The 10,237-nt window shown below is 42.1% G+C and overlaps 1 protein-coding gene across 1 annotated transcript; it reads left to right on the top strand.

The window, feature by feature from the left end:
• Positions 1–2,797: 2,797 nt before the first annotated feature.
• trmt1 (tRNA methyltransferase 1) lies at positions 2,798–10,232 on the top strand (the record flags this gene model as incomplete). The annotated part of the gene is made up of 4 exons (XM_034077253.1): positions 2,798–2,964; positions 4,212–4,532; positions 8,339–8,528; positions 10,083–10,232. Coding segments are annotated over exons 2-4 (648 nt in total), but the record flags the coding sequence as incomplete, so codon positions are not given.
• Between the last annotated feature and the right edge of the window lie 5 nt (positions 10,233–10,237).

Below are 10,237 nucleotides of genomic sequence, written 5' to 3'. Positions count from 1 at the left end.
AAACACGTGAGGAATTTCATACAAAGTGTCACATAATAGCAGAATATATGGATGCACTTGAGTCTGTGTACTTCTACTCACTACAGCTCAGAGGTACATGGTGTACTTCTACTCCACTGTACTTCTACTTTTACTACAATATCTGAGTACTTCTACTTTACTCAAGTACAAGGTCTGAGTACTTCTACTTTTACTACAAGATCTGAGTACTTCTACTTTTACTCAAGTACAAGATCTGAGTACTTTTACTTATTCAAGTACAAGATCTGAGTACTTCTACTTGTACTGAAATACAACATCTGAGTACTTCTACTTTTACTCAAGTACAAGATCTGAGTACTTCTACTTTTACTCAAGCACAAGATTCTACTTTTACTCAAGTACAAGATCTGAGTACTTCTACTTTTACTCAAGTACAAGATCTGAGTACTTCTACTTTTACTGAAATACAACATCAGTGTACTTCTACTCCACTACAGCTCAGAGGTACACGGTGTACTTCTACTCCACTACAGCTCAGAGGTAAATGGTGTACTTCTACTCCACTACAGCTCAGAGGTACATGGTGTACTTCTACTCCACTACAGCTCAGAGGTACACAATGTACTTCTACTCCACTACAGCTCAGAGGTACACGGTGTACTTCTACTCCACTACAGCTCAGAGGTACACGGTGTACTTCTACTCCACTACAGCTCAGAGGTAAACGGTGTACTTCTACTCCACTACAGCTCAGAGGTACACGGTGTACTTCTACTCCACTACAGCTCAGAGGTACACGGTATACTTCTACTCTCTACAGTTCAGAGGTACACGGTGTACTTCTACTCCACTACAGTTCAGAGGTAAACGGTGTACTTCTACTGCACTACAGCTCAGAGGTACACGGTGTACTTCTACTCCACTACAGCTCAGAGGTAAACGGTGTACTTCTACTCCACTACAGCTCAGAGGTACACGGTGTACTTCTACTCCACTACAGCTCAGAGGTACACGGTGTACTTTTATTCCACTACAGCTCAGAGGTACACGGTGTACTTTTACTCCACTACAGCTCAGAGGTACATGGTGTACTTTTCCTCCACTACATGTATTTAATACCTTTAGTTACTTCACAGATGTGGATGAATGATGTGAAATATAACCAAGTGTTGAATCAGACTTTAGTTCCACCTGGAGTGAATCCACCAGCTACCCTGCAGTCTACAAAGTACTTCAGACTAGCTGCACCTCCACCAGCTACCCTGCAGTCTACAAAGTACTTCAGACTAGCTGCACCTTCACCAGCTACCCTGCAGTCTACAAAGTACTTCAGACTAGCTGCACCTTCACCAGCTACCCTGCAGTCTACAAAGTACTTCAGACTAGCTGCACCTCCACCAGCTACCCTGCAGTCTACAAAGTACTTCAGACTAGCTGCACCTTCACCAGCTACCCTGCAGTCTACAAAGTACTTCAGACTAGCTGCACCTTCACCAGCTACCCTGCAGTCTACATAGTACTTCAGACTAGCTGCACCTTCACCAGCTACCCTGCAGTCTACAAAGTACTTCAGACTAGCTGCTCCTTCACCAGCTACCCTGCAGTCTACAAAGTACTTCAGACTAGCTGCACCTTCACCAGCTTTGAGAACACTTTCATGATCAATCATTATAAAACATATCATATATATTATTCTGAAATGGACCAATCTGCACAACGACTACTTTTACTGTCTTTCACTATATTTAGATGAGAATACTTTTCTACTTTCACTTGAGGAACATTTTGAATGCAGGACTGTTACTGTAACAGAGTATTCCTACACTCTGGTACTTCTACTTTTACTCAAGTACAAGATCTGAGTACTTCTACTTTTACTCAAGCACAAGATTCTACTTTTACTCAAGTACAAGATCTGAGTACTTCTACTTTACTCAAGTACAAGACCTGAGTACTTCTACTTTTACTCAAGTACAAGATCTGAGTACTTCTACTTTTACTCAAGTACAATATCTGAGTATTCTACTTTTACTCAAGTACAATATCTGAGTATTCTACTTTTACTCAAGTACAATATCTGAGTACTTCTACTTTTACTCAAGTACAAGATCTGAGTACTTCTACTTTTACTCAAGTACAAGATCTGAGTACTTCTACTTTTACTCAAGTACAAGGTCTTAGTACTTCTACTTTTACTCAAGTACAAGATCTGAGTACTTCTACTTTTACTCAAGTACAAGATCTGAGTACTTCTACTTTTACTCAAGCACAAGATTCTACTTTTACTCAAGTACAAGATCTGAGTACTTCTACTTTTACTCAAGTACAAGATCTGAGTATTCTACTTTTACTCAAGTACAATATCTGAGTATTCTAATTTTACTCAAGTACAATATCTGAGTATTCTACTTTTACTCAAGTACAAGATCTGAGTACTTCTACTTTTACTCAAGCACAAGATTCTACTTTTACTCAAGTACAAGATCTAAGTACTTTTACTTATTCAAGTACAACATCTGAGTACTTCTACTTGTACTGAAGTACAACATCTGAGTACTTCTACTTTTACTCAAGTACATGATCTGAGTACTTCTACTTTTACTGAAATACAACATCAGAGTACTTCTACTCACATTATACATACAATGGCAATCAAAACTAGTTGCGTATTCAACAAATAGATATATTTTTTAAAGCACATTTGTGTTACTTTATATGTCTACAAAATACACGATGTTCAAGTATGTTCTTGAAACAAAAATAGAAGATTTTTCTCCTTCCTTCGCTTTTCGTGACCGCTCAGGCTTCCGTAGAGACGCTCCAAAACATGGCGACCTCCATGTGCTAACGTGAGAGGAAGCAGGAGTGTACACTGAAGCGGCGAGGAAGCAGAAACCTGTCTGTTCATTTATATAACTTTAACATCATAAACACACCTGCAACATTAGAAGAGCAGTGTCCGCGTGCAGGGAGGCGTCACAGGTACATCTGTTTGTAAGGGTTAGCATCGTTAGCAAAGGAGCTAATACCTTGGTGTGAAGTAACATCATTTATTTATGGGTTAACAATACAAAAAAAGTTTTTTCTTTTAGTCATACATGTGTTCACTCCACATGTTGTTGCTGTGTTACAAGACAAGGAGCTAAGGCTACAGATTACTCACATTAGTCTCATGTATTCACTTGGTTTACTACACTGCTGCTTGCTGTCATTCATAGTTAGTTGAGTAATTCCTCTCTAAATAATACATATCATGTGTTTCTTGGTTTAAAATGTAAAAGCTTTTCATTGAGCCCTACATGTTGTCACTCCACATGGTATGGATGTTGTTAAGATCTGAAGCTACAGAGTACACACATTAGCTCCATGTATTCCCTTTAGTGATTGTTGTTATTAACCGTAAATCCTCACTAAATAATCTCTCAAATCTAAACTATTCTCATGTTAGTCATCTGAACATGGCTGTTTTTGCGTTTTGATAATAATGTGAATTGAATTTAGTTTATTTTGATGCTAATACTCTATATTTTGACTCTCAAGTATCAACACTGTTTAATTACAGAAGCTAAATGTCCGTACCTACGTCCGTACCTACCTACCTACCTACCTACCTACCTACCTACCTACCTACCTACCTACCTACCTACCTACCTACAGTACCTACCTACCTACCTACCTACCTACCTACCTACCTACCTACCTACCTACCTACCTACCTACCTACCTACCTACCTACCTACAGTACCTACCTACCTACCTACCTACTCAGTCAAATCATTATAACAGTAATCAAGTAAAACCTCACTAAATTATTTAATTCTTAAAAGGGAAAATGTTCTCTCGTAATCTGAAGATCTCTGCTTTCTGTCAATGTATTTTGTTGTATGGATTACTTAGATCAAGTAAATCATCGCTTAATAATTCATCTGTCTTTATCATATTGTCTATAATGTATATGCTTAAACCTGATCTATAAGGTTCAAAGTGTAAATACTGTCAGATATATTTACATTGTACTATAAATAACACTCCGCTTTACGACTTGATTTTCACTGCATTTAAAATGGCCGTATACTAATGTATGTATATATATATATATATATATATATATACATATACATTAGTGTGTATATATATATATATATATATATATACTAATCTAGAAGTAGCTGGTACTGCATTATTACTACGTCTACATAGTCCTCTCTTTGTGTCCTCTTCTCTCCCAGGTGTCGCACCTTGATGCTGACGGCTCGTCTTCTCCCCTTCATCATCTCCCAGCATCCTCTCTGCTCGCTCCCAGCCGCACGGACGTTTCCCTGGATCTTCAGAAGCAGAGGCCTGAGCTCCATGGATCCTCTGAACCCTTCCTCTGAGGTTCCCCCTCCCACAGCGGCTGAATGTGGGGCAGCAGCAGCGGAGGAGACGCCGCCTCCTGTTGGACTCTTACCTGGGGAGACGGTGGTGAAGGAGGGCAAGGCGGCCATCTTGTTCCCCAGCGCTAACGAGGTGTTCTACAACCCGGTGCAGGAGTTCAACAGAGATCTGACGTAAGAATGCACGTCGGCTGCTTTGGCTTTTATTATTAAGAAAAGACAACTCGACAGACATGGGTTTATAAAGTACAGTTGAGATATCTTTAAACTTGTCACACAAAGTAGGTCGTTCTCTCATTCAAACTCACCCAGTTTTGCAATAGCATAGCTCTCGGAGATATACAAAAATATAAAAAACATGTCTGGAGTGTTTTTCTCCAAATACCAAACAGACCACCCATTCTTGCCACGCCTCTATCCCTCTATTTCACTTCCTGTTTCTAAAGTGCTGATTTGGGTATAAAGCTTTAAACCAGTGGTTCCCAACCTGGGGGGCGCGTCCCCCTTGGGGGGGCGCCAAAGATCGCACGGGGGGCGCCAGGCCTCAGGTGATTTGAGGCCAAATATCATATTTAGACTTTTTTTAATTTATTTTTACATATAACTGTAACTCAATACATGATTGTCAATAAAAGCCTTGTCTCCACATTACAATAAAATATAATTGATAATTAATTTGAATAACAATTGAAGTTAGTATTAAAGGCACAAAAAGACAGAAATGTATAATTCTTTCTATAGAAATGTTTCTTCGGCCGTAAAGTGTCCAAACCAGGCTTTTCTGGATAAGCGCATTTTTAAAGCATAGTCATTGTCCACGCCGGTTTCAGTTGGATTCTTTGTCACAGTTGCTCCGATCAGATCGCTCTCCTCCATTTTGTAGATTATTTACGACTTTTGAATCCACATACACACATCGGCAAAATCCGGCTTACTTTGAGCATGTGTTTTAAACAGTTTAATCCCGTTGTGAATTCTTTCCACTTGCGCCGTCCTTTAATTTCTTCATTCAGCGGGAATCCAGATGAATTAATCCTGAGTCCAATAACCATCAAAGTCGCTCCAATAGTGCTCCTTGGTTACACTTTCATCCTCCTTTAACAAAATACACCACATTCATCCAGTTTGTGACGGCAGTTGTAGCTTTTTTGAGACTTTTAGACTTTAATTACCGCTGTTGCCCCCCCCCCCCCCCCTTGTGTGTGTGGGGGGGGGGGTGCACCTTCCAACACGAGTCATTTGGGGGGGCTCTTGGGAAAAAAGGTTGGGAACCCCTGGTCTAAACTAAATGCTGCCGTGATGAAACGCCATATCATGGATTATCAAGGATTATTTCTCAAACAGTCTGGAGCTCAAAGGCTTTCTCTCTCGCCGGTTACACCACAAGGTATTTGAGTGCTTTTTAGCTGAGAGAGGAAGAGGAGGAGAGGAAGACATTAGTGAAGAAGAAGAAATGTATGTGAGGAATAAAGAGGAAGTGTCAGAGAGAGGGCCAGAGGCAGGGACCAGGAGGCAGAGGAAGAGGAGGAGGAAGAGGCAGGGATCAGGAGGCAGAGGAAGAGGAGGAGGAAGAGGCAGGGATCAGGAGGCAGAGGAAGAGGAGGAGGAAGAGGCAGGGATCAGGAGGCGGAGAAGGAGGAGGAGGAGGAAGAGGAAGAGGAGGAGGAGGAGGCAGGGATCAGGAGGCAGATGAAACTCCAGCTGGACCACATGGTGTGTTCTTATTCTCCTGACATGTTCCATCACAGCAGCTCAATCTAGCAGCTCTCAGTACGGACACATGTTGAAATGTGTTTCTGCACGGGTCACCTGTAGCTCTCTGAGAGATGGGTGATGCCATGTGTGTACTTAATTGTAACTAAGTACTTTTACTGTACTTACAGTATGCAGAATTAGAGTATTCTCTGAATCGGGTGCCTTGGGTCTTTATATCTTTGAAGAATGAAACCAAAATGTTTGGTCATAACATCGGGTAGTGGACTTCTCACATGTTCCCACCCCAGGCACAACGTATAAATAATTACTAGGGATTTCCTTGAAAAAATGTAACAGGGTTGAAGTTTTTGACAAAAAGTAGGCCTGAGACCTTGTTTAGCTACGATGTGGCACCACATGGAAGTCAGGGACATTACAACATTCTAATATTTTGCAAAACTATTAATTATTTTGTATTATAAAACGGACTAGTCAAATCAAGCAATCTGATTGGTTCTTAGCCGTGATATACTGAGCGTATACCACGGGTAGAATTGTAAGTTACTTTTCACAACAAGTCAGTATCCCTCCGCGTCTGAGAGAAACAGTATACCGTTGGGCTGAAAAGCAAACTGCCCCGCGTCGGGCCGAACCACGCCCCTTAGCTGTGATATAATGAGCATATACCACGGCCTGTCGTGAGCTATTGCTTAAATAAACAATTATTTACTATTATTATTTCATACAGCTTGAGCTTGTCAATCTTAATCTGAAAATACAAAAACTGAAATACAGGTAAGAGAGGAAACGGACACTTGTGTGATGTAGTTCCTCCCTGCAGATCACACACGGACTGATCCATTATTTAATAGGAGGTGAATGGTGTGGCGTGACGGGGTTCAAACAAACTTGCAATTTCATAGATAATTCAAGTCTTTTTTCAGAATTGATTTTTGATCAGTTAAAGTTGGCAAGCGTATGATTATATTAGCAGCAACATTTTGGGATAATCGGCCGTTTTGATTTGTTTAATATTACATTAATATGTAATAATGCTGAGTGAGGACATGCACATATGTCTGTCGAAGACAACCAATTTTCTTTAAAACAAAATATATATTTAATTTTACATTGTAATTCAAAACAACCGGTTCCATTAATTCATTGCTTTAAAATACATGTTGTATTTTCCTTTAATTTAAAATGGTTGAGGTACGCTCGGGGACTCAAAGGGCACCCGATAGTTTCTCTTGTGTTGGGGCATGAATTAACAATAAATAGGTTTTATACAGTATAAAATACCCCGTACTGTCCGCCCTCCCATGCCACCCTGGCCTGACCTCTTGCCCCCCCTTCCCCCCCCCCCCCCTTTGCCCCCCCCTGTAAAATGTTCTAGAACCGCCACTGCTTGGCGTTAATAAACCCAACCAGCTGAAACTGCATCGTTACCAGGGAGATTGTTTTCAGGAAAGAAGCGCACTTCTGCCGCTGCGTGGTACAACAACAGCCCGGCTTGAAGATTCGTTAAAAGCAGCCTTTTGTTTCGGTTTAAAGTAAATACGTCTTCATCTGATGCGGCTTTTACTGTCAAAGGCTTTTGCGACTGGAAACACGCATCACAGACTGATGAAGGACTGCTAAGGCATCAAAGTGGAGAGACGGATACGCGAGGAGACAGATAGGGAAATGAGTACTTTGGTGCAGATCAGCTACGCGTCAGCTGCCGTTGATATTATAGCTTTTTTAGCTGTCAACCAAGTCCCTCTTCCAAGGGCTCTTCCTGTCGCTGCTTGAGGATACGCTGCAGCGCAAAGATGCAGAGTCGGCCGACATAATGGAAAGCATTCCCCACACAGCAGCACACACCTCTCATAGAGCGAACAGCAGTTCATCGTCTCCGTCTATTTCTCTCCGAGTGCCGCGATGAGGAAGCTGCCGCCCTTAACCCGTGTGCCTTGGGTTTCAAAGTGGCTTCGATGTTGCCCTTTGTTTGTGTATGTATTTGCGATACGTGTGCGTCTTGTGGCCTTGCTGTTTGATATATATGACGGTTTTGTGTCCCTTTAGATTTGGTCTGCCTGCAGTGCAAATATATCAATGAACGTCTTGGGTCACAGGCTCTCCCACAATGCAACACAATAACACAGATACAATAATAATAATAAAGCGGCCCGGTTGTGAGCGCTCGGTCTGGACTGTGTCAACATGTGTTTAACATCAGCCACCAAGTCTTATATATATGCAGTACATGCTTCTATATAAGATATCCCCCCTCCCCTCCTCAGATGTGCGGTGCTCACAGAATATGCCAGAGAGGTGCTCGCCCAGCGGGGGGTGAAGCTGGTGTTGCCGGGGGAGACGGAGCGGGTGGTGGTGTCTCTGTCGGAGGAGGAGGAGGAGGCCGACGCTCAGACGGAGGAGAAACACGCAGAGGGGACCCCGATGGAGACGGCAACCGTGGGGGAGAAATGTGAGGTACAGTGGGTCTTATTATTATCTTTGCCGTCTAAACTAAATGCTGCCGTGATGAAACGCCATATCAGGGATTATCAAGGCTCTGAAACAGTCTGGAGCTCAAAGGCTTTCTCTCTTGCCGGTTACACCACGAGGTGAGTTCCTTTCTACTTCCTGCTTCTTCACACACATGCTCTCCAGTGCAGGTTAGCTCGGAGTGTTAGCATGCTAATGTAAACACCGACCATATTACGTCCAAAACAGTCGGGCATTGTTTCTGATAGCAGCTTCCTGATTGGGCCGTGGGTCCTCATTTCAGATATGACGTCATATCGGACGCAAATCTGGATCAGCTCCGTTGTTCCCCGTTTTTCTTTTTTCTTTACATCTATCCATCTATCCATCCATCTATCCATCTATCTATCCATCTATCCCTCTATCTCTCTATCCATCCATCTATCCCTCTATCTATCCATCTATCCATCCATCTATCCCTCTATCTCTCTATCCATCCATCTATCCCTCTATCTCTCTATCCATCCATCTATCTATCTATCCATCTATCCCTCTATCTATCCATCTATCCATCTATCCCTCTATCTCTCTATCCATCCATCTATCCATCTATCCCTCTATCTCTCTATCCATCCATCTATCTATCTATCCATCTATCCCTCTATCTATCCATCTATCCATCTATCCCTCTATCTCTCTATCCATCCATCTATCCCTCTATCCATCTATCTATCTATCCATCTATCCCTCTATCCATCTATCTATCTATCCATCTATCCCTCTATCTATCCATCTATCCCTCTATCTCTCTATCCATCCATCTATCTATCTATCCATCTATCCCTCTATCCATCTATCCATCTATCCCTCTATCTCTCTATCCATCCATCTATCCCTCTATCTCTCTATCATCCATCTATCCCTCTATCTCTCTATCATCCATCTATCCCTCTATCTATCCATCTATCCTTCTATCCATCTATCCCTCTATCTCTCTATCCATCCATCTATCTATCCATCCATCTATCCATCTATCCATCCATCCATCTATCTATTCATCCATCTATCATCTATCCATCTATCTATCCATCCATCTATCTATCTATCTATCTATCTATCTATCTATCTATCCATCAATCTATCCATCTATCCCTCCATCTATCTATCTATCTATCCATCAATCTATCCATCTATCCCTCCATCTATCTATCTATCTATCCATCAATCTATCTATCCATCCATCTATCTATCTATCTATCCATCCATCGATCTATCCATCTATCTATCTATCTATCCATCTATCCCTCTATCTCTCTATCATCCATCTATCCATCTATCTATCCATCTATCCCTCTATCCATCTATCCATCTATCCCTCTATCCATCTATCCCTCTATCTCTCTATCCATCCATCTATCCATCTATCCCTCTATCTCTCTATCCATCCATCCATCCTTACAACATGTAAATGTCTCAATGTTGTCTCTGCTGCCCCCTTGTGGCCAAACAGTAATCCATTCACCTTTAACACCCCTCTCTCTCTCTCCCTCTCTCTCTCAGCGGGGTCTCCGGGTGCTCGAGGGTCTCTCCGCGTCCGGTCTGCGCTCGGTTCGTTTCGCCCTGGAGGTCCCGGGTCTGAAGAGCGTCACGGCCAACGACTTCTCCTCCAAGGCGGCCGCGCTGATCGCCAGAAACGCCGAATATAACGGGGTCCA

This window comes from Pseudochaenichthys georgianus, unplaced genomic scaffold (genome assembly GCF_902827115.2).
Source record: "Pseudochaenichthys georgianus unplaced genomic scaffold, fPseGeo1.2 scaffold_1437_arrow_ctg1, whole genome shotgun sequence".
Taxonomy (NCBI): Eukaryota; Metazoa; Chordata; class Actinopteri; order Perciformes; family Channichthyidae; genus Pseudochaenichthys; species Pseudochaenichthys georgianus.
This window is presented reverse-complemented; position numbering and strand designations above follow the sequence as displayed.